At 35.9% G+C, this 25,714-nt stretch overlaps 1 protein-coding gene across 1 annotated transcript in view; it reads left to right on the top strand.

Annotated features, from left to right (window-relative positions):
• The window catches only part of LOC148953010 (protein inturned-like), a 100,296-nt gene extending 75,179 nt beyond the window's left edge, over nucleotides 1-25,117 (top strand). Inside the window, exons 9-15 of the mRNA XM_089088224.1 lie at nucleotides 6,765-6,913; nucleotides 15,211-15,269; nucleotides 17,938-18,089; nucleotides 19,368-19,438; nucleotides 22,245-22,416; nucleotides 23,543-23,652; nucleotides 24,920-25,117. Coding sequence (XP_088944350.1) covers nucleotides 6,765-6,913; nucleotides 15,211-15,269; nucleotides 17,938-18,089; nucleotides 19,368-19,438; nucleotides 22,245-22,416; nucleotides 23,543-23,652; nucleotides 24,920-25,025 — 819 coding nt within the window. The 3' untranslated portion in view covers nucleotides 25,026-25,117. The remainder of the gene's footprint in view (nucleotides 1-6,764; nucleotides 6,914-15,210; nucleotides 15,270-17,937; nucleotides 18,090-19,367; nucleotides 19,439-22,244; nucleotides 22,417-23,542; nucleotides 23,653-24,919) is intronic.
• The last annotated feature ends 597 nt before the right edge of the window (nucleotides 25,118-25,714 follow it).

The raw sequence follows: 25,714 nt of genomic DNA, 5'->3' as shown, positions 1-25,714 counted from the left end.
TACTAGTCCCGAAAGTTCTAACTAAATACCCTAAGGTGTTGCTGGGATATTGCGTATACAGCAGTATTGTGCTGCCTGTGCTATTCCAAAATTGAGTGATAAACTAGAAAAAAAAAACATTTGCCTCGGAGTTACTAACAGTTGCCACAGAATGAGTTGAATTCGAATCTTTCTACATATAAGGAGAATATCTTAACCATTGTACTGTAACAACTGATGAATTTGATAAGCAGAATTTGTTTTTAGTTACATGAATTAGCATTGAAAATTATGGTAATATAGTTCATTGTAGTTTCTTTTGGAGGATCTCTTATTCTTCAAAACACATTTACGGTCCAAAAATCTCTTAAACTCGTGTAAACTGGCGAATCGACGCTTCATCGATTGCATCGAGTCACAAATCGATGACTTCATGAATCTTGAAATACGGTTGGTGTTGGGTCCCTGGCCCTAATTATCAGATAAATATGCTTTTCGTAAGTTCAATAATATTCCCTCTCTAAATTCATTACTTAACCCCCTAGCCCTAGCTATTAGTTAAATACTTTTTTCTCCTTTCATTTTGCTCCCTTGTAATATTGTATTTTCGGCTAATATTAGGGGTCTGGAAATAACTCGCTATTTAGCTAAGCTTCCAAAAATACAGGCTGGCTATGAGTCATCGCTCTGGCCAGCCAATACATTTTCAACTGTCCAAAATGGGGGGGGGGGTATGAGATGGACTAGCCCTTTCATTCTGAGGGTAGAGTATTGCACACACACCCACCTCTGTTACTAATTGGTTCAGAGCCTCCTCTGTGTCTGTCCTGCGTTTGAAATTGTATCTAAGTTAAAACAGTTCATGCTTTGTTTTCGAGAAGTCAAATAGTAAGTTTCTTACCCCTTTGAAGTGCCTATATTTTGATCTTCTCACGATAATATGTTGTGTATCGTCATTTTTGTTATGTGGCAATTATTGAGTTCTCCGCTGTAAATCATTGATTAAAAAGTTACATTACGGACAAAGACATATTGAATTTATAGGACCTCAGTATTTTCAAATTCGGCTGAGATTTTAATTGTATTATTTGGCAGAGATAATGCAAGTTGAGCAGGAAAAATATCCAATTTTCTGATTCATAGACATAACCTAACTCTAGGGTTGTAGCTCAAATCAGGCCATAGTCCTCTGAAATCAAGCTTCGAAAAGTTTTTACTAGAACTAAAAGAAAAGATGCAATTAGTAGGGAGGCCTGTAGGGAGATCGATGAAAAATATCTTCATTTTTTTAGTAAAACCATTGAAGCAATGATAAAAGCTCGTTGGTAAAGTTAGGAGAGTAACTCCTCATCACAAAAGACGGATATCCAGTCGGATCTCCAGGATAATTTTCCTAGGAATCGATTGCGGGACAATGCGGTGCGACTTTATGACAGTTTCGGGAAAATTGCATTTGGTTTCTCCAAACAGCAGGACGATCAATCAATCAATTCATTTAAAGAAAACTGTAAAAATGACGAAGCTTTAGCCCCCATAAAGGCTCCTTGGCCTGTGAGAGTGGGAGACTAAACACTACATTAAACAATAACAGTAAAAGAGATTAAGGGAAAGGAGGAGGTCTCTGTCCTCAGGGCGAAAACAAAGACGGTTGGGAAGTAGAATCGGAAAAACTACAACGGGTTTGGGAAAAGTCTGGTGGTACGGAAGATCAGATTTTATTGGAAATTTTTTGGAAGGAGTTTGGGATCTCATCTATCAGTTTTCTGGTATATTTGGGCTTGATTGAAAAAGAGGAGGAATCCCTTGGGGAGTAGTTCCTTCGGGACGCCAGAGATGACAGCCAGGTCCCTCAACGCACAACTGTTGGGGTAGTTGTTACTAACCTACCGAGGCATAACCTTTCTAAGCTAAGGTCTCTGGGAGCAATCTCCCATTACCCTCTATTACCTACTCCGCCTCAACTTTTACCCCGTTGCCCCATATCTTAGCCTCATTTCACAATGGCACTTATTCTTCATTCGACTATCCCATGGGATGAGACCCTAAAGAAACTTATTTATATTTTCCTCAGATTTCTGCCTCATTTCCCTCTACCCGAGTCGTTACCGTAAACCTTTATATTTTTTTTTCAAGAGCAGTTTAAAATCATGCCATTGGGCGTATCTAGTTTTAATTCAGATGTGTGTTTTTTTTTTTTTTTTTTTTTTTTTTTTTTTTTTTTTTTTTTTTTAGACCAGGGCACTTCGTATAGAAATTGTCGTAGGAACTTCAAAAGAGACTCAATCGAATGAAAACTGAAAGGGCTATTACCCTTTACAGTCAAAAGTGATAGCCAGCCCCTCCCCCCCATGCCCATCATTTTTCCAAACAAATCCAATCAAAATTCTGAGGTAGCAACTTTGTACTTCCAAAGGGGCTCACGATTGGAAATTACAACGTCTAGTGCCTTTTTTTATAGTCAAAGCTTATTGGAGGGCAACCACCACCCCCCCCCCGTCCTATGCACATCATTTCTCCAAATACATCCAATCAAATTTTGAGATAGCCATTTTTTTCATCGTAGTTGAAAGTTCCATTAATTGTGTGTTTGAAGATGACACCCTCCCCCCCCCCCCCCGAGAGCCCTCAGACTGTAAGTTGTGAACCGGGGGGGGGGGGGGGATATAAAGTTTTTTTTTATAGAAAGGCTGGTCATATAAACTCCAAAGGGGACTGATTTGATTGGAAATCAAAAGTTCTAGCGCCCTTTTTAAGAGTCAAAATGATCAGAGGGCAGCTACCCCACCCCCCGTACGGTCTATTTTCCCCAAATGCATCCGACAGAAACTTTGAGGTAGCCATTTGTTCAAAACCGTCCAAATATCACATAACAAGGCCTTCAGGGTTGACACAACCTCCCAGAGTCTGGGGTCAAGGGTTGTAAGTTATGCACCGGTGGCATATAAGGTTTTTACGTAAGGTGGGGTCGTGTGAACTTTAAGAGGAGGGACATTTGATTGCAAATGTAAAGTTCTAGTTCCCTTTTAAGAGTCAAAAGTGATGGACGGCAGCTGCCCCCCCCCCCAATCCCAACACCCACTTTTCCCCAACCGCATCTTATCGAAATTGTGAGATAGCCATTCTGTTACCAATAATCCAAACAGCATACATCAATGCCTTCAGGGTGGACACAACCCTCCAGAGCCCAGGGGCAAGGGTTGTAAGTTATGCCCTGGGTATATAAGGTTTTTATGGAACAGACGGTCGTATAAGCTTCGGATCGGATGGGGCTCATTTGATTGGGAGTCGGAAGAGTCAATAATGAATAGATGGCAACCAGCCCCTCCCCACACAAACCTATTATTCCCAAAACACATCTGATCAAAATTTTAAGAGAACAATTTTGTTCAGCATTGCTGAAAGATCAAGTAACTATGTCTATGTCTTTGGGGATATAAACCTCCCCACAGTTCTCAGGTTAAGGGCTATAACTTAGGCAATTCGTTCATTATTTACATATAGTATATGATATTGAGAAAGTTATACATGTTTGAACTTTACTTTCCAAAAAGACGAAGGGTATTTAGGTGAGCCTTTCAAAGATTGTTGAGGGGAGTGTTGAACTAAATCAAAATACGTAGTGTGTATACGGATTGTCAAAAGAGCGTAACTCAGGATATATTAATTTGGAACTTTCAGGAAATGATAAGAAAGATGATCAAAAAGGGAATATCTACATGCTACCACTATCATGTACCACTACTACTAATGCTACCACCACTGCTACTACTACAACAATCCTCCATTTACAATATTCAGGGAAAATTTGAACTAAATCAAAAGACGCTATGTGCTGCACATTGTCAAAAGAGAATATCTCAAGAATTAATTTGGTTATTAAGTTAGAACTTTCGGAGAATGCTGAAAGGGGAATATCATCTGACCAAAAGGCAATATGTGCACGCTACTACTAATACTTTTATCACTGCTACACATACTAGTAGTACTACTACTTCAGCTACTGCTTATATTGCAACTACCTGTAGAGACAATACGTTAATACTGCTGCTGCTACTAGTACTACCGCTATTACTATTAACACTACTACTAGTAATACATTTACTACTACTCTGACTACTATTACAACTATGCCTAAGGGTATGAAGGTTAAATTTTTAAGATTTCTTTTTTTTGGGGGGGGGGAGAGGAATTTAATCACAACACGCCGTCTATATGCAGGTTGCCAAAAGGGCGTAACAACAATATCTTAGGAAAAGTTTGGTTTGTGAAGTTGAAACTAACAGAGCTTGTTGTGGGGGAAGTTGAACTAACAAAAAGAAAATAAATGTATCCTATTGCTACTGCTTCTACTCATACTACAACTACTGCTACTATTACTACTACTTCTACTACTGTTACTAAAAATAAGGCTAATATTAATTCTACTGCTACTACTACTACTACTGCTGCTACTGAAACTAAGAGTATTAAGGCGAAAAATCTGGGAAATACTGAAACTATATGGAACTAAATCAAAACACAATATCCCCACACAGTTTGTTAAGAGGATGTATCAGAAATGCTTCAGGAACCATCAATGGTATTGAGTCTAAAGCTTTCAGCGTGTGTTGAAGAAGCCAAAAGTTTTATGTGCATACTGCTACTAATACTACTGTAACTATTGCAACTACGCAAGCTAAGAGTAATAAGGTGAAGCTTTCAAGGAATATTTAGGCGGATGTTGAACTAAATCAAAAGTTTTGGTGCCATTTTTAAGAGTCAAAAGAGATTGGAGGGCAAGCCGTCCTCCTCCCAAGTCCATTCATGTTCCAAAACATCGGGTCAAAATTTTTAGACAGTCATTTAGTTCAGAATAGTAGAACGGTCCAGTAGCTATGTCTCTAGGGATATTGGGTATGTCAACCCCCCGTAATTATGTTATCGGCCCATTATGCAATAAAACTAAATGTTGCTTTAAGACTAAATAAAAAGGCACTGTGTATATGATTGCCAATAAGACACCTCAGCAATATATCGAGAACGATTAAGGGTATTAAGTTGGAAACTTTCGGGGCTACTACTATTATTACTTCTGCTCTTGCAATTTAAATAAATCAAAAGAATGTAAATGTATCCAAGTTGTCAAAGACCATAGAAAGCACTTTTTGGGAAAGATATTACATTTTATTTTTCAGGTCAGCTTGAGGAGATATAAAATTAAATTAAGTAATGCTATTGGTCTCACGATTAAACATAGGTGAAAAAGTTTCTCCAACATACAAATGGTAGGCCAAGCTATGGATTCTGATAGAATAAAACCTATAGATATAAAAAAAAAATTTCACGAAACAGTCTATGTCAATAAAAAAACAAATAGAGATCAACTTGAAAAACAATATTCCACAGAAAAAAAAATTCAAAGAAAAGTAGAGCTTCATTAAACCGAAAATGAGCAGAAATAAAGTCAAATAATCCTCCAAGCGTAAAACTACCACAAATCATCATCAATAAATAAATTAAACCCAAAACTGACAACCCCCATGCCTTCTCAAGACTAGAATATAATATGCACTTTACTGAAAAAAAATGACCGTGGATTGTCAGTTTAATAGACATATAATGTTGTTCATTCCTTAAAGTTTCAAGATTTTTTTATTTGTGAAAATAAAAAAAGTGAAAACATTTAAATCGTATTTTGTTTTCAGTAAAGTAAAAATTATTATCTGGTCTTGAGAAGGCATGGGGGTTGTCAACACTGCTCATGTTAATTTTTGCTCGAATTGAGTTTGAATCGGTTATTTAATGTAACTTTTGTTCGTTTTGGGTTTCATTTATTTATTGATGCTAATGTGTGGTAGTTTTACGCTTGGAGAATCATTTGATTTTATTTCTGCTTTTTTCTGGTTTAATGGAACTCTTTACTTTTCTTTGAAAAACATGTTTTGTGTAAAAAGTTTTTTTTATAATTAATCTCTTGTAGAGTCAGTTTTATTCTTTCATGCAGCAAAGGATAAAAATTCATCAAACACTCATTTAAATCAAAGATACAGCTGCTAACTATTAGAGGTTGAAAGAGGGGGCCGGAGCGCTACTGTGGCTCCCTCATTACACTCTACGTAATAAAAACTAAATAAACTATGGCTTGCACGGTTACATCCTTCTAACCTAACGGATCTAGCCTAGACGACTCGGAAAATCTCCTGTGGGCGTCTCTATTTAAACGTCATTTCAGATCCCCGCGCTCAGTCCTAGAGCGAAAAGGGGGAGAAAACCTTCCAGTATCACCGAACGATAATCTTATCTATAGTCGACAAAACAGACTAAACCAATTGAGCCAAACTTCCAGATATCTTCACCCGTAGAAGATATCTCAATATCATAGGAGTATCGCCCTCCTATAGAAATATCGTATCAACTACCCGTAATGTATAACCTAGACGAGAAGATCAAAATGTAGACACTCCAAAAGGGTAAGAAACATAGTATTTTACTTTTAAAATATAAAACATGAACTGATAATTAGCGAATTTTTTCCAGACGTCTATTAAATTTTAGCCAAAGAGAAAATATAAAAATGAGCTAAAAAAAGGAGCGGCAGTGTCCCTACTGCCACTCCTATCAGCTTGGCTTAAGATCCATTGCCATCCAACGTGTCTGTAAAACGACCGGAACATTGTGCCCACATCGCTCTTTACCTAGGCAGTGCTATTGCGCTGCTTGTGATTGGGTTCGTCACCCCTGATCTAGATATTATTAGATTCTAAGCTATTTTTCAGTTTAGTAAATGTTCTAATTTCTGATTGTAGGATCATATAACAGTTTGCGCCATTTTTGAAACTGGAAGTAATGATGAAAAGGTGGAGAAGCTTTATTTGGAACCCGCAATGGTGGAGGAATTGGAACTTGTATTGAATGAAATTGAAAAAGCTGGAGTTATTAATTTCTTAGAAAAATGGTAGGTAACGTAGGCTACGTCTGCTTGGAAAAGTGGTGTCTGTGGGAAGTTTTTTCCGCAACTGTTTTTTGTCGGTTAAACCTTCCGAAGTATACTCTCAGCAAAAACAAATGTTTCATACTTATGAATTTGCAGGTTTGGTTCTTATGGGTGTTGAGATAGGACATAAATGAATATATTTTTCAATATTATTTTTTCTATATTGACCTCTGGTTTCCTTGCTTATCAGTTGCAGGATCCCACTGTATTCACTAGGGACTGGCATGCCATCTGCAATATCTTTCTGACTTTCCTGAACATGAAAATCCCCCGGTTCCAGGCGTTCTTTACCCGTAATACTATACCACCTACATCAATGTATTAATTTTTCTTAACATCGAAATGATCTTTTTTTAGTTTTTAAGCAGAAAATTTAAAAAAAAACTTAAAAATACTCCTACATTAAACCACACTACAGCTAAACAAGCGAATGAGCACCTCCGATTTTTCAATACCATTGACTTTCCTGTGTATCAAAATTAGCAGGCCACTATCCAGACTGTAGATCTGGCCCGAGCCACGTAACAAAGAACCGCATTTAGCTTTACCGCGAATAGACAAGAACTGTCCGTTATAGATGACGTTGTGTGTTACCTATTTCTCTTGTTGCATCTTATTCGACAATTTTGTATAAACTTAGTTAAGGGAGATAATTTGTTTAGAACAAGCTGGTCCAACATAATTGAAAAAAATAAAAATAAATACAAGAACACAGTGTTTGGTTGGCACCCCCGATAACCTTTCTTAGAAGTAACAAGGAAAGCGATACAAAAAAAAACAACAAAGAGATAAAATAAAACCAAAAATGATCGTACATTAAAAAAACATGAATTTCTTTTTACTTTAAAATAAACATTTTGCACTGTTTTTGAGTTGAAATGAATTTTTTCTCTTACTAATTAATGGCCTTTTGTTTGTTTTACATGGTCTTGCAGTCCAAAATATTATATTGAAAAAACTAGCCTTTAGAAATAACCTTAACGAAAGCAAAATAATTCGTTTCATTGTGTCTTATATTTTATATCCTTTTCTTTTTGGTCATTTTCGCTGTCACTAACGAGCTAGACCCCTGAAGAAAGCCTCGAAATTTTCAGGACCCTATCGAGTTTTCTAAATTGTTGGCTTTTCAAAAATCCTCGTTTTTATCACTTGTTTTCAACTTACGTAAAATTTTAAAGTCGCTTCAGTTGAAGCAGTCCAAAATTGTTATTTTGGTAAAAAGACATCAAAAGGTATATTTAAGCGAAGAAAGAAGATAGGACATAGTGGAAATGCTTTACCGAAGAAGAACTGATTAGTCAACTGTTGACTTTTGGGTGGCCCTGGAGGAACGTAAAATCACTAAACATTTTCTTTTATAAAAGTTACCAAATATTGAGGCAACGAAGAACGTTCTGAACGTTTAAGCGAAGTACGTTTGGATGGAAATAATGATAAGGCTACATAAAAGAGAGGTTAGTATTTAATAGAAGGTTGAATGATCGAGGAATTTGGTTTGTAGTAGTAATATTGTGCTTAGAATTCTAGGAGTTATCCCAAGTGAAGTAACTTAGATTTCTTTTAGTTTTTGTCAATCTTCTAGAGATTTTTATTACTGGTGATTATTGAATTCCAACTGCTAATTATTGACTTAAATTCATTTTAATAGGTAAAAGTCTATTTCAAACCGATTTGTTGAGTGTTTCACTTCAGCTGTTTAATAAATCATGACTACTACTGCTACTACTAACAACTCACTGCAGCACCAAGCCGCCTGAGGCCAGCATAGTTACATACGCTCCTCCTCCATTTCAATTTGTTTAAAGGTGCCGGAAAGGACGATCTTTGGCAATCTGTCATGAATTCTACCGCTAGAAAGCAGAATTGAACCACATTTTTGGTACAGCTTACTGCTTGAGTATCTGAACTACTGCCAACACTTGAAAAAAAATCGCGAATTTCAGATTATTTTTTACTCTATGCAATTTAGTAAATTCAAAAAAAAAAAAATTATTAAAAATGTAACTAAAAATGACATTTTTTCTGGTCAACATAGTTCACAAAGGCCAAAAAATTAATAACCAACAAGGATAAAATAAATAATAATAATAATAATATAATGCGAAAACAGGCTTGTGCCTCTATCTACAAAAATTTAAATAATCAAATGCTTTATCACTATAATGATTGTCAATCTTTTTCTTAAATGCATTGACTGAATCTGAGTTCCACTCGGAGACAATGCGGTTGCTGAATGCCCATCTACCAACATCTCTTCTGAAACGTTCTTCAGTTAGAATAAAGCTAGTCTTATTTGTTTCTCAGCTCTCTGAGCCGTCTTAGCCGAGTGGTTAGTGCTCCGGACTTGAAATCCTGAGGTCAGGGGGCTTGAGTCTTGGTGTTGCTCGTTATTCGGTTTAGGGTGGGGGTCAATGGCGTGACTATAATTTCAGCCGGAGTCGACCCAGCTCTAAATGGGTACCTGGAGAAATCTGGGGGAAAAGCTCGGGAAGCGTCGGATGATTTGACCCCAACCACGCATTGTACTCTCGACCGAAGGCATCAAAACAGGAGTTCGGTACCTGCCTAGCGCAGACCATTGGTCACCACACGAAAAAGTTTAAGTTAAAGTTTTTTATTTTGTTTCTTAACAAGCTATAAGTAAATGGAATTGACTTTTCTGACGATATCGATCGCACCATAGATATAGTGATTTCTGATTGAGAATCCAATTTCCCTGTTTCTTAAGTTGGATGTATATCTAAATCATAAAAATCATAGCAAATATAGAAAATGGGTGAACTGCTAAGGATAGGGTGTAAGCGTTCATGCTCCTGTGCCGTAAACTAGGTTGTTTTAAGTATGTATTTAAAAGAATGTTAGTTTTACTTTCGTAAACGCTAATACGTAGATTCAATGTTACGTAATTTTTTGCTTTTCTGTTGTATTTAAGTCTAAATACGATTCTTTACAACGGGTGGGGGCAGTTAATTATTTTTTGAACTTCAACTAGAATAGAAGATCATGCATTTACCCATGGGCGCCCATACGGGGGGGGCCGGCAGAGGGGAGGCTCCCGCCCCCCCCCCCTGGCTAAATGACGCTGCCTTATATTTGTATTAATTTAAAAAAACTTTTTCCACAAAATAGGTTTTTCAAAGAAAGGTAAAGACCTCCATTAAGCCAAAAATGGACAGAAATAAAGTCAAATAATCTTCCAAGCGTAAGACTACCGCAAATCACTATCAACAAATAAATAAAACTCAAAACGAACGGAAATTAGAATAAAAAGGAGAGTCAAACTCAAATTGAGAAAAAATTAACATTACTAGGACTGACAACCCCCATGCCTTCTCAAAACCAGAACATAATTTAGGCTTTACTGAAAATATAAAAAACAAATGACCGTGGGTTGACAGTTTAATACATCTATACTGATATTTATTCCTTAAAGTCTTAAATTTTTTTTATTTATTTAAGTAAAAAAGTGAAAATATTTAAATTTATTTTGTTTTCAGTAAAGCGTAAAATATGGTCGGGTCTTGAGAAGGTATGGGAGTTATCAGCCCTACTAATGTTAATTGTTGCTCGTTTCGAGTTTGACTCGGCTTTTCTATTCTAATTATACTCGTTTTGAGTTTTATTTATTTATTGATAGTGATTTGTGGTAGTTTTACGCTTGGAAGATTACTTGACTTCATTTCTGCCCATTTTTGGCTTAATGAAGCTCTTTGTTTTTCTTTGAAAAACTTTTTTTGTGGAATTTTTTTTTTTAACTACATTTCTGTTGGTTTTTTTTTGACATAGTCATTTTCATGAATTTTTTTTTACATCTTTTCGGGTTTTTTTTCTATAAGTATCCATAGTTAGGCATGCTATTTGTATGTTGGGAGAAAAGTTTTCAACAATTTTTAATCCTGACACAAATAGTATTTTTTAGTTTAATTTTTTGTCTCCTCAAGTTGACCGGAAAAAATAAAACTTAATATTATTCCCAAAAGATCCTATCTATGCTCTTTGACAACCTGGATACACTTACACTCTATTTATTTATTTAAATTGTGAGAGAAGAAGTAGTAACAATAGCAGCCTCGGAAGCTTCAACTTAATACCCCCAGTCGTGCGCGCTGAATTTCCGTAGTGTCTTATTTGCAACCACAATAAGACACTATACTTTTTTATTTAGTTTTAAAGCAGTATTTAGTCACATAGTATATTTGGCTAAATGCATAATTATTGGGGGTAAACATGCCCAATATCCCTAAAGACATAGTTGCTGGACCGTTTTACTGTGCTGAGTAAAATAGTTGTCTCTAAATTTTGATTAGATGTGTTTTGGAAACGGCTTGAGAGACGGGCTAATTGCCCTCCGACCTCTTTTTACTCTGAGAAAGGACACTAGAATTTTTAATTTTTAATCGAATTAGCTTCTTTAAATGTTTCAATGATATTTCTAGCTACTATAGAGTGGTACTGTCTAAAATATTGCTTATATGCCTTTTTGAAAACCTGAATGCATGCAGTTTTTTCGATTAATTGGAACTTCCCCTAAATAATTCCTAAAAGTTTCACCTTAATACTCTTAGCATCATTAGTTACAGTAACTGTAGTAGTAGTATTAAAAGTATACACATGGTGCTTTCTGGCTGGTTCAACATCCCGACAACTTACTCTTAAAGATCTAACTTAATAATATAAGTTGTTCTTGAGATATTGCTTTGTCACCTTTTTGAAAGTCCACATGCTCATATTTTAGTTCAACGTCCGCCTAAATATTTCTTATATTTGATTACTGAAGACATTGTTATATTCTCTTTGGACTACTGGTTACAAAATGACTATCTCATAATTTCGATTAGCTCTGTTTGGGGAAAAGAGTATATCAGGGAGGGGGAGGGGGCTATTTTCTCTCCATCACCCTTGACTCTTAAAATGGAACTAGAACTATACATTTCCCATTAAATGAACCTCCTCTAAAGTTCACACGACCGCCCCTTCATAAAAACCTTACAGTCCTCCGGGGCATAACTTACAACCCTTACCCCCATACCCTGGGTCAACCCCAAAGGCCGTGTTATGAGATCTTTGGACTATTTTTGAACACTGACTATCTCAAAATTTCTACCGGATGCATTTGGGGAAAATGTTACGTGGGTGGGGGGAGGGGGGTTGGGGGTATAGCTGCCCTCCAATAATTTTGACTCTTAAAAATGGCACTTAAACTTCCGATTTCCTATCCAATGAGCCCCTCCAAAATTCATACGATCACCGTATCCACGAAAACTTAATATGCCCCTGGGGCATAGCTTACAACCCGTGCCCTGAGGACTGTGGGGGGGGGGATCTCATCCTCAAAGACATAATATCTGGACTTTTAAACTACGTCAAACAAAATAACTATATCGAAATTTTGATTGGAAGTATTCTAGGAAGTGATTGACATGGGGGAGCAGGGGGGCTGGTGGGGGAGCTCTTTTTGAAGTTTACATGACATTACTTTCTATAAGAAGTGCCCTGCCCCCCCTCCCCCCCCAAGAAAAAAAACAACAAAAAAACAATAATATATTGTGCCCACACCGCTCTTTGCTTAGGCAGCGCTATCGCACTGCCTATGAAATTTTGTCCAAGATTTCAATTATAAAACATTGAAAGTCCCGATTAGACCAGATAAACCCTCCCCCCTAAAATTCAGCCTATGGGCGCCCATGCGTTTACCTCTTTCAATAAAGTATAGTTTATACTATAACGGCTTTATACTATAACATCTTTCAATAACGGCTCAATAGTAACCGAAACTCATAAAGAACGAATACCAGTATATACATCAAAAGAATCGGATTTTTATGCTAATCTTACCCATCAAAAGTTACTAGCCTGAAAAAATTTGCGTTATTTTTGAAAAAAAGGGGGAAACACTCCTAAAATTGATAGATCTTAATGAAAATCAAACCATCCGATTCAGCGTATCAGAAAACACTACTGTAGAGGTTTCAAGCTCCTATCTGCAAAAATGTGGAATTTTGTATTTTTTTTGCCAGAAGAAAGATCACGGATGCGTGTTTATTTTTATTTGTTTATTTTTTTTTTAGTTTTTTTCCCCAGGGGTGATCGTATCGATCCAGTGGTCATAGAATATCTTGAGAGGGCTCATTCGAACGGAAATTAAAAGTTCTAGTGCCCTTTTTAAATGACCAAAAAAATTGGAGGCCAACTAGGCCCCCCCCCCCCCCACGCTAATTTTTTTTCCCGAAGTCAACCGATCAAAATTTGGAGATAACCATTTTGTTCAGCATAGTCAAAAATCTAATAAATATGTCTTTGAGGATGACTTCATCCTCCACACTTCCCGGGAGAAGGGCTGCGGGTTATAAAATTTGCCCATTGTTTACATATACCACTGGCTATTGGGAAGTATACTTACGTTTTTAGGCGTGATTTTTTCTGGGGGGGGGGGGTTGGAGGAGAGGTTTACGTGGGAGCATCTTTCCATGGAGGATGTTTTCATGGGGGAAGGGACATTTCTATGAAGGGGGTGTCAGATTTCCCAGCATTATTTAAAAAACAATCAGAAATTAACCAACTGAAAGTAAGGAGCAACATTAAAACTTAAAACGAACAGAAGGGGTTTGTGATTCGAACAAAATTCGAACTTTAGCGTAAAGAGCGAGGTATTGACTAGGGGGAGAACCACCTAATAAACGTAATAATTTCTGTTCGTTTTAAGTTTTAATGTAGCTCCTTAATTTCAATTGAAAAAACTTTTTTTTATTTAATTATTCAGGAACCGTGTTATTTTTACACACATATATCGCGACTTTCTCAGTTTCATATATGTTTGTCATGCTGGAAAAGAGAAATATTCTTAGTCTTCCTCTTCCTTGGGCAGCCAAGGTGGATACGATTTATTAAATAGCGGTAAAAAAATACCCTAAAACCAATTCAGAAAAGCCGAATCAGGATTTTCTGTTATTTTGCATGTTGCCAATATGCAGGAAAGACCGAGCTAAAAATTTCACTAAAATGAAATTCAAATACTTTGTAGGAGGGGAGGGGGGAGTTTGAAGGCTGAATAAACTATAAGCTGCAATTTTAGCTGATATTTGGAAGATTGAAATTTTTTTATGTTTGGACAGATTCGTATAAATATAAGTAAAATCATCTCAAATTGAAAGTTTGCCCGAGCCAGGAAGGGAGAACATTAATGGTATTGACGTTTTTAAAGTTTAAAATATCTTATTTTTGATAAGTATTTGGTAAAATATTTACATAAAAAAATGTCACCTTAACAAGTGGAATCTGGAAAGGCAGACACAAAATCGAAAAAATAGTTCGTGGGAAGGAAAACTCGAAATAAAGGGAATATTTGCTTTAAAGTCTTTGCTGATATCTTTTATGTGTTAAGTAATTGAGATAAAAGCCTTTCAGCATTCGACAAGAAAGGAGTTTATGAAATGATTTGTCCTCCTCTGATTAATATAAGTAGCAGTGACCTTGGGGATACTAATACTTCTGCTGCGAATTCACCATAACGTTAAGGTGTTTGAGACTGAGATATTGGCGAACCCTCCTTCTTCGTTCCACCTTGTTGGAGCTTCCCTTTGCCACCTCACAAAAGATCCCCAAAGCTTTATATAATGTAACTGCATTTTCAAAGTGTGAAACATAGGACCATAAATAATTTGAATTGTCTAATTAGAGAGATAAGCTTGGATGTAGAAATGTCGGATAAGATCTTTAGGCGTGGCAGCAACGAAATACACAAACACTTTACACACACGAATATTGTATAACGCACAGGTTAAAAATATATTTCATCCAGGTGTAAGTAAATACAATTAATTGCTCGATTACCATACTTCAAATTTGTAAACCTTAAAGCTCGACGGGACAATTTGAAATTGAAACAAACTAATTTATATGACTAAAATACGTAAAAATGAACAACTTGTTAGTGCTAGCCATAAGTCGAGTGAGGCAAAAAACAAACAGAAGAAAGAAGGAATTCGGAACAAGTTTTACCTATCATACTTGCAACAAGGTTCAATTCCAAGCCTATTTAAAACAATTTTTACATCTTTACCCCTGCCTAATCGGGGCGTCTAGCGTATCTATTATCACCTTTTGGACCATGTTAGTCATAGTAAGTTATAAACTGTTAATATCTTCAAATTTCCTAATAATAATATGGTAAATATTTTTCCTAATTTTTCCTAATATGCTAATTTTTTTAGTTTCCTAGTATGTTTCCTAACATATTCTATTATGTTAATTTTTTTCAGGTTTCGAGAACCAGAAAATTCTGGATGTGAATTTACTCAGAAGGATATGTTTGAGCCTTGTAAGTTTGTACAGTTTGTTTTCTGTTTTGCTCCACTTGGTACCAAGAACACTTTTTCATTTAAACCTAGGGGGAAGTTCAAGTCATATGTATAATGTGACCAGGGACTATAGATAACTAGAATCCAAGTTTACCTAAGTTACACCGAAAAGGTCTAGGTGATTCAGATTTCAGGTAACAGAGTTTGAATGATGGGGTCTTCTGATAATCAATGAGAATTCAGGAAATGATGGTGCGCTGTTCAATTTGAGCTCTGTATGTCATTCGGCATGTACCCAGTGGCATGAGCACCGTGGTGCCTCCCGGAATGGACTCTGTATGTGGCGCCCCCTTTCTGAGTCTAGTGAATAACCACCTCGCTTCCGTGCCTTAAAATGGACTGTTTAAGAAAATGGTGGGGATAATATCAACACCATTCAACTGTATTGATTTATTTTTGTGAACATGATACTCACAACAGAGTGGAACAATTATTTACATAAATAATAAAGCATAATAAATGATTATATTACGTCTGCGATGCTTCAGGATGAAAACAAAATAATGCTGTGATCTCTAGGTTTGTGAGTCACCTGAGGTGCCTTTCTTTCAAATGAGCCGTCTCCCAACATTTTACGACCATTGTATCAGTACATACACCTCTGAAAAAAAAGCGAAAAAAGGAGACGCGTCTGGCGCTTCCCATGAAAAAAATTGATTTTCGTTGTTCAAGCCGGGGGACTGCAATTCTCTTATACAGCGCTTCGACCAGGTTGATTCCAATGGTGCAAGTTTAGTTTTGAACTGACTCCATGAGATTTTCAGGCTCTTGTTTCAAATTACAATAAATTTGATTTCGCAATAAGATTTCACTATTAAGGTTAGCTGAAATACAAATTACCATTCCGGGATTAGCTTTAATTTGCAATTCTGTCATTAGACAGTTTTTTCAGAACGCCTTTTTAGACTTCCGGTTACTATGTGAGTTACTCTTTTTTAGATTGCAGCTATCACTACTGAGCTTTAATGGAACATTATCTTTCAGATCCTCAAGGTTTGACGTTCTTTCACTTCCTTCTACTTCAAACTTTGGAGTTGTATTGGGATAAGCTGGGGGTTTTAATTTTTTCAGGTTTTTTTTTTAATTCAGATTTTTAAATTTTTTTTTATATTTTTATTTTTTTTACAACAAAGCTTGGTCAGGAGAGCTGTAGGATTCAACATGTAGGATGTACATTCAACTTTGGTATCAAGAATTTCTGCTTCGGAATCCAGTCCACGCTCTACCGCAACGTTTCTAACGGTTGTTTTAATATATTCACAATTCGAACTTCAATCTTCCTTGGTCATAATAAACTGTAAAAGTGACCGTCCGCTCATTTGGTTCTCTTCTTTGCCTCTATCCGTGATCCCCCCTGGAGAGTGCCACCCGGTGTGATCCGTACCCCCCCCCCCCCCCCGCACCTTATACTTACGCCACTGCATGTACCTGATATAGAGTATTAGGAAAAGAAGACTTTTGGATAGTTTTGTGCCCGATTTTACAAGATAAAAAGGAACATTTAGCAATAACAATTAACAAATTTATGGGCAGAATATGACTGTACTAGGTATGATTCATAGTCTGACCCAGGGTAGCAGTGTTGCCAATGCTTTGAAATAAACTGTACCAGTTTTCCGATAAAAATTGTGCCGCAAGAAAGTAATTGGTACCATCGGAACAGCAAGTTAAACATTTGCCCTAACAACAAGAAAACTTTCAATAAACTAAAACTTGAAAGAGATATTTGTGTCCAAAAGGAGCAAGTAAAACCTAAATGTACCGGGAAATCTGATTACAACAACAATTTCCAAATGTACTACATTGTGCCAGGACCTCTAAATTGTACCAAAAACGGTGCAATTGTACGACGTTGGCAACGCTGCAGGGTGGTCAGACTTTTACTATTGTAATTCTTTAATGTTAAGTCAAACGGTTTCAGATGCGCCATAAATATTGTATGTCCCCATGGCTAATTGCTCTAGAAATAATGTTTTACTGTTTTTATATGATAAAGATATTTAGTAAATGTTTCGAGTTAATTTGTCGAAGGCGCCCAATAATTATAGCTTTCGACCAGTCAACACATTCTGTAGTCTATCTTTGGAGAGTCATAAAGGAATTTATCTTCTGGCAACTCAAGAATTGAAAGATTGATATTGTATTTTCAAAGCCCTCTATCGATTTTTTCAAACAAAGATTCTATTGAAGCATTAGAGCTGAGGATGAAACAAAAAGAATGCAAAAAGAATTCTTTTGGAAGGCCTAATGTCACGAATTACGAGGAGGGGGCTCAGAAAATCCGTGCTCGGATTTGAAGACTACTTAATTTCTTAGTTTATAGTGGAAATTGCCGAAATTTTTGTTTTCTGTACATTTTATGTTTGACGTTAAGATTTAAGAGAATTCGTTTTTTCCTCTAATTAAAGATGAACTCACCGTTTTGGTACTCAATCTTAGTCTGTGTGTATAAATCATGTTTAAAATAATGGAAATCATTTATTGAATGTAAATGTTGGTAGTAATGAGCTGGAAATGACATAAGAATCTATGCAATAAAAGATTGCGTATTAAGGATCTTGAATTAGTGCCTGTGGTATTATATATTTATATTCCCAGTAATGTAATTTTGTTATCTTGTTCCCTTAGTGACTCGGAAAGGAAGCTCACATTCAGTGAGCTCGATGGTAAGCACAGGTGAAACAATGAATGATAGGAGAAACGGCGGAATTCGAAAGAAGGTTTTTGAAGAAGAGACAAGCCTTAGTGACTTAAGTATACTTAGCGATGGCTCTTCAAAGGTAATCCTTTTTTTCCTGTATTGTTGATATATTGTTTATTTCATATACGTGTCCATTTATTAATCCGTGAAAGATAGAATGAAGCATCAATCAAGAGAGAGAACAATAAAGTTATTGGCTGAGAGAAAAAAACTGGGAAAGAGTAGTACAGTGAGGGACGGAGAGAGAATAATAGACTGAGTGATTGAGAGAAAGAGCGGCTTATTGGAGAGATTAGAAGAGATACTATTAAAAGGGGAGAAAAGAAGGGGGAGAGGGAGATGAAGTGAGAGGGAATAAACGGAAAAGATTTTATTTAGAGTAATCTCTGGAGTGACAAATTGTCTTGCTGCAAGTAATCATAGCAAGCTTACTGTGCTGTGACAAAATTTAATGTGAAAGCCATTATAATCGCAACGTCTCTGAAGGGCTTGAACTACTCAAAAGACTCCTTATACCAGTGGCAGATCCAGAGGGGGGCCTCCCCCCCTAGCGTAGTCTAAAGTAGTGTAATTTACTTAATTAACTCAAGTTTGCGTTAATTAGACTTCCTCCAAACGCAAGTTTATCGGATCAACCTATTTTGCCCCCCCCCCCAAATTTTTTTTTTTTATCAACCTATTTTGCCCCCCCCCCCCCCCAAAAAAAAAAAATCTTGGATCCGCCCCTGCCTTATACTACTACCAACTTTTCGCAGCACTAATCAACTTGAGGCCAACACAGCAACGGATACGCCTTCTGCATATGAACCTATTCGAAACTTCACTCTATAGTTTCTTCCGTTAATGTGGTTATTATATCCTTCACGACACATTTGAGAACAATTTTGTCATGTGACTGCGGCTGGATTACCAGAAAGTACAATTTTGGTAGCTTATTATCTGTAAAACCTGTCCTAACCATCTTATCTTTCTTTAATTATTAACGTGAGCAGTGTGGTCGAACCACATCTTTCGCACAGGTAATTGTTTGATACACATTTGCTAAACCGAGCATCTCAAAATATTTTCTGAACCTCATTAAAACACTAGTATAGCTGCCTCAACCTCCCAAAGTATCTGTGTTCAGAACCAAACATAATTCATTAAAATGTCTTTTACTTCGAATCTCAGTTCGAAGACATATCCTCCTATTCTTCTGAACATTTTTCAAATGTAATAAAACACTGTGCAACTTGTATATTTTATTTGTACGCCTAGATTTCATCCTCTGTCTGAACTATTAATTCAGCCTCGGTGAGTTAGAAGAGCTACTGCAGTTCTAACGAAAATATACTTTTTATTTTATTCTCTTTTATAGGATGGCGCAATAGGATCTTTGGCTGAAAGAAAAGCTCTACAGATCATTATTGAGGAGAAGAAGAAATTATCGTAAGTCTTTTGCATTCTATTACAGGGTAGAGGGTATTCACTGGGAAGGGGTAGGACTAGTATAAGGTTTAAAACTTCACTATGATCGTGAGGAATCTTGTTTTCCTATATTAAGCTTGGTTTTATACTTTCAGAATGAACGTAAACTAGTTCAAATCTCTCTTTTGTCGGAGTAACGATGGCGTATAAGGTAGAATAATCAATTATAGTCCGAATGTGTTCGGTGATCTAACAAGACATAGGCGTGACATGGTATGACATTACAGGGTAGTATGACAAATGTTTTGGGAAAACTTTGCATTATTTTTTTTTTATTATAGTTACTTGATTGAACTTTTAAAAGTAGAACCAAGCGCTGGCGTATAAGGTAGAATAATGAGTTATAGTTCGAATATTTTCGGTGATCTGACAAGGCAAAGGCATGACATGGTATGGCATCACAGGTAGTATGACAAATGTTTTGGGCAAATTTTGCATTATTTTTTTTTATTATAGTTACTTGATTGAACTTTTAAAATAATGAGTTATAGTTCGAATGTTTTCGGTGTGTGACAAGGCAAAGGCATGACATGGTATGACATCACAGGTAGTATGACAAACTTTTTGGGCAAACTGCATTATTGTTTTTTATTATAGTTACTTGATTGAACTTTTAAAAGTGGAACCAAACGATGGCGTATAAGGTAGAATAATGAGTTATAGTTCGAATGTTTTCGGTGTGTGACAAGGCAAAGTGGTAACATGGTATGACATCACAGGTAGTATGACAAACGATCGGCAAACTTTGCATTATTGTTTTTTATTATAGTTACTTGATTGAACTTTTAAAAGTAGAACCAAGTGTTACATGATATGTGTAAATTCAAGTGTTTATGCTTGTTGAAAACAAAATGAGGAAATTACCAGGACTTGCGGCATATCATCATTGGTGAAGGAGCCGTGAAGAATGTAATAAAAAAAGAAAATACTTGTATTTTCTGTTTTTATTTTGGTCGTGAATGAATTTTAAGCCTTTTAAGGGAGTTAAAACCGCCATACTAAATTCCAATTTAAATTAGCAATTTTTTACTCCAATTCATTAGACCAGTGGTTTCCAGCCGATTTTGGGCCCGCCCCAGCCAGGCATTTCTAAAATCCTGATTTCTATCTTGTGATAATCAAATTTTATTAAAAAATTTTACGTGCATTCTCCCGAAGGAAGCTTAAAAGGCCAGTAACTTGGTATCTTTTTTTGGTCGTCCTCCAGGCAAATTTTATACAAATAAAAAATATTGTCTGAATACAACACGTTTTATACAGTTTGTTAAGTTATTGCAATACGGTCATGTATCTTTTGAACGTGATACATAACATTCATATTAAGCATATGAATGTACTACTATTCACGTGAAAATGTTTTTTCACAATTAAGACTCTAAAGTATAGTAATCCAAAGGGTGTACGTCCTGCCCATGACTCACCAAAATATTGCCATGTTGTACCGTTGGGGCCTACATCCCACGTTGGGAATCACGGCACTCGACGGACCAAACGCAGAATTTTTAGTTTCACTGAAAGAGATATAACCTTCGGCGAATTCATAAAGTTATTACGATTTAACAGTTTTGTAGCCTTTCATCATTCAGTAACATTGGATTAGTATTAATGGAAGAAAATAAGGTTATGTTCAGTCAGGTTCTAGTCAAGAGGTCTAATTAATGGGTATGTTTTAATAATAAATGGAAATTTAGTTAGAAATCGATTTTTTTTTTCTAACAGAATTTAAGAGTAGAATCGTTTTAAAAATTGGGGACATTTTGGTAATTCAAATCTTGATTCCAATCTCGGCAGAACACTCGATTTTTATAATCCCGATTCTTGTGACTTTAAAAACCCTTAAATGTCTACTTCGATCAAAATCAAACGCTATTTATAAATTTGAACTTACCGTGGTTTGATTCAGATTCTACTCTACAATATTAGTCTCGGGTATGCAATCAACAAAGTAAAAGACTCTCGATGCGAACTGCGGTGGAGACTCGAAGTCTTTTTTTATAGTTTTTTTTTACCGCGTTTTTGCTTAGGACAGTTATTCTACAATTTTAATCATTATTATTTAACCATGTAGGGTCATTCCCTAGATAATCCCTGAATGGTCATCATGAGACAAAACAGATAAAATATGTTTGTAGGTGCGACGCTGGGAAGAGAGGGGCTGGACAGGGTATAAAGTTAAAGTTCCTACTTCGAGCTCTACAAAGGGAAAATCCTTGCATGGTTGTGATTGGCACGTTTCTACTTAAATGTATCTATGAAGTGCGTTTTAAGCGGGTCGCTTATGTAATTTGGTGACCTTGCTTCTTTGTCCTCATTGATTCCTCATTGTCCCTAAAGATTTGTCCTCATTGCCCCTGAAGACACATCGTTCTGACTCTTTAACCGTTTTAAATTTAGTGGCTATCTTGAAATTTTGATCCTACGGAATTTGGGCTGAGGGAAAAAGGGCACTGGAAGGGCGCTGATGGTCTTCAGGTTGGTTTTGCCCGTTAAAGACACCTGAGTCAACTTATAATCGAACGAGCCCTTCCCCAACTTTCAATGATCATTTGTTCTATAAAATGGTGCCTGCTCAGAAGAGATGCATAGGCGGTACTTTCTCTTTACGAAGTCAGCTTTGTTGCGCTGGCTTAGACAGAGCATTTACTGCTAAGACCGTTTGCCTTCCTTTAAGCTCCAGCTTTGGCTCGGTTTCTTGTTTTTCCTCTTTTATTCTTGAATTTTTTATTATTCCTTGTTTTGTACATGAAATAGCAAGATGTATTTTCAGGAACAGCAATGGTCCGTCTGTATTTACTACATTCTTTGCCTTGGACTATGGACGTGGAATTGTTCTTGGTTCCAGTGAATATAGAAGTGAGCCTTTGAACTCGTGCCTACTTGATAGAATAAAAGACGTTTGCTTTCTCATAAAAGAGGAATTTGACTCAGCTGATAAGCAGGTAACTTGCTGTTTCCTATACTGTTCCAGTTACAGATAATACAAGCTGTTGAGATTACGGACTTTTATTTGATGGTTTGAGAAGTTGATTCGACCAAGTCTATTTTTGAAATTTTTTCATGTTTTAGTGTCAAAGCCTGTTATAAAATTCGAAAAAGCTATAAAAAAAAAAACTTATTTGCTATCCAACACTGAAACCTTTTTTCCCAATTTGGTCATATCCATTCTATGTTCCTTAAGTTGACATTTTCCACTAGATGTTTGATGCAATAATATCAAATCAGCAATTAAAAAATGTTTTTAATTTTGTCCGTTGTATTATTTTATATCAGTAATTTGTTCTGCGTCCAAAGGTGCTGTGAAACAAAAGTTTGTTCAAAGTTTATAAGTCCAGATCTTACCATTCTTCTCTTTGAAAAAGAAAAGGAAAGGGAGAGTGTAAAGAAGCATATATCGAGACCATGGGTAAAATAATTTGAATGAATGTTTTTTTTTACACCGTCAATTTGACTGTAAGAATATTCGCACACTCGTGACCTTTTGCTTTTGATTTTTTTTTTAGGTTTATTATTTTTTAATGTGCTTGCCACATTAAAATTTTTGAATAAAAGCTAAGCCAATCGCCAGGATAAAAAATGATCTGTATTTTATTGTAGCTTAAACGGCTGTTTTTTTTATCTGTTTTAAAAAAGAAGAATTGCGTCGTACTAGCTTGTACGACGCAATCGGATGCACAGTTAGTCAATCGAGGGCTATTCGATCCATTACCATCTGAAACACCATATGCAAGACGCTTCTTGTAGAAACAACACGCTTAAAAGATATCCGATTTTTTTTTTAATTATTTTTAAAATGCACATGAATCTGCAAAGAAGTATATAAATAAAACGTGAGCTTTTGGGGACTGCGTTCCATTTGTTGAACCTCGATTCAAGTCGAAAAGGTTTCTTATTCGTACTAAACCCAACAACTATTATCGAGTATCCACTAATATGACACCAATCGATTTAGTAAAGCTGGTAAAAATGTATTTAAAAAATATATGTAAAAAAATTATATAAAAAAGTATATTGTTGCTTTTATCTCAAAATAATAATATTCATCTCAACATGCTATATATCTTTCAGAGTGATATTGCTCAAAGTACCTCTCCCAGGGAAATTGGAAGATTATTCACTATCTTGCTACCATCAGAAAAGAAGAAGAGTAAAAAAGAAGTTTCGTTTTGGATTACTGGGTAACCTTTGACTTTTTATATCTTGTTTTCCCTCAGCTACAGCAAAACTTAGGAAATTAAATAACCCTAATATAGTTCTAATAAAAAGTAGAGTCTTGTAATGCTAGGACATACAGAATTTGCATTGTTCAATATTCTATATATCAAGAACACATTAGCAATTTAGAATACAAGGAAATATCGTCCATCGTCCATTTTTATTTTGTCCGTTGTGTCCACGTGTTTCAAAAAGTTTTATCTCAGTACCCAATTATTCACCAAACATTTTTCAGTCAGCACTTAATAGACTCAATTTCTTTGTTGTTTCAGATGGCTCTCACCTTCATTTGTGATTTTTTGTGGTGAGTAATTGTCGGAATATTATTAGGGGGAACGTTTTCTTGTCCCTCTGAATAGATTTTGAAAATATCTTTCCTGGTATTTTCATTGAAAAAACCCGGAATTTTCTCTCTAAGATTTCGAAAAATACACTCACACCTCTCCTATTTTCGTGAATTTCCCGTCACTCTATAGCTTCATAAAGAAATTGCATGCATTCGATAATGCATGCGTACAAAATTGATAAAAAAAAGTTAGGTTAGGAGCTAGATTCTTTATAACTAGTGGATAATCTCACAACCCTTGAGCTACCTCGATTTGCTACTCTGTACAAAAAAATAAATAAAATGTTGTGAAACAGACTAAACCCGAGGAATATCATGCAATTTGATGTATAAACAGCAAACACTCTTATGTTCATGCTAGTCATTCAGATACGTACATTCAGATACGTAGTCTTTTGTTTAGAGAGGGAGAGGGATAGAAATTTCAAAGTGCCGAAAACAAGATTTTTGCAATTTTGGATTCTAGAATTTTTGGAATTTTGGAATTCGGAATTTTGAAAAAAAGTTAAACGCTCATCTGACAGACTCTTTGTCAGTTATTTTGGCCGCAGTCTTTTTTGACCACTTGTCCTAAAAGTTTTAGCTCAGTCTCCAGCTTTTCTGCAAAAACAAACCACCATGTAATAAACCCAAAATCCCCAAATTCGTCGTAAAGTGAATAAAGTGGTATATCAGATAGTATATTATATAAAAGTATATTTGAGTTATAAACTCAAAATCCCAAAATTCGTCATAAAGTGAAAAAATGGTATATTTATGCTCTTTTTTTTTTATTTATAATGTTTGTCAAGGCCCTCAAATACTCCTTGACTAGCTCAACCATGCTCCTTCAGGAGGGGTGTCTAGTCGATTTTGTTTATTTATTTATTTATTTTTATTCGCAGGCGCTTATTAAATAGGCATTGTCGTACTCTTGCATTTGTTTGCTACGAAGATGGGACCCCAGAAGACATTGTCGAGGCTGGACTCAAATTAGCATTTGCCATGTAAAATCTCTTACTTGATTATGGAATCTCATAAGCCGTTTTCTCAATTTCTTTTGTATTCTTTTTTATTTCTATAAGAATAAATTAAAATCTGATTAAGTATTTGATTTGTTTTATCTTTACGTTTTAGATGTGAATGTAGGACGACTCTACATTTATCTATATCGAGTTCTGTTTCTGAGTTATTTGTTGATTTGTCCTTCTAGAAATGTCTGTATGGCTTGTAAAGACGGAAAATATTTTCAAGCGTCTCCATGTCTAATGTTTCAAATGTACGTATTGGCTACGCATTCTGACACTCCTATAATGTCTCTCTGGTCCACTGGTGCGGAAAAAAAGGACAGACATATCAGGGTTTCAAGCTTTATTTCAAAATTCTTGAAAATGTGTTTCGTATTTTCCTTTTACTGTTAGGATGAACATAAATAGTGTTTAATAATCTTGGTTAAGCGTTGAGTTTGTAGTGAAGACATTTTCACTAGCCAGTTTTTTTTTAAAACTTGCTTTGTGATTTTCACTTACTAAGGTGACTGGGAGGGGGAGTACTCAAAAGGTTTTAAGCATCTGGTTAAGAATTTGTTGGCCATGGATATTTTAATGGTACACTATTTATGGTTCCAAGGCTATCCACTGCGAAAATGACGCAAAACTCTCATTTTTTGGTTTCCTATTCTACCTGACGATGGTGTTGTC

Source organism: Artemia sp. Qi Xiang Cuo, chromosome 4 (assembly GCF_049724085.1).
Source record: "Artemia sp. Qi Xiang Cuo chromosome 4, ASM4972408v1, whole genome shotgun sequence".
NCBI classification, from domain to species: Eukaryota; Metazoa; Arthropoda; class Branchiopoda; order Anostraca; family Artemiidae; genus Artemia; species Artemia sp. Qi Xiang Cuo.
This window is presented reverse-complemented; position numbering and strand designations above follow the sequence as displayed.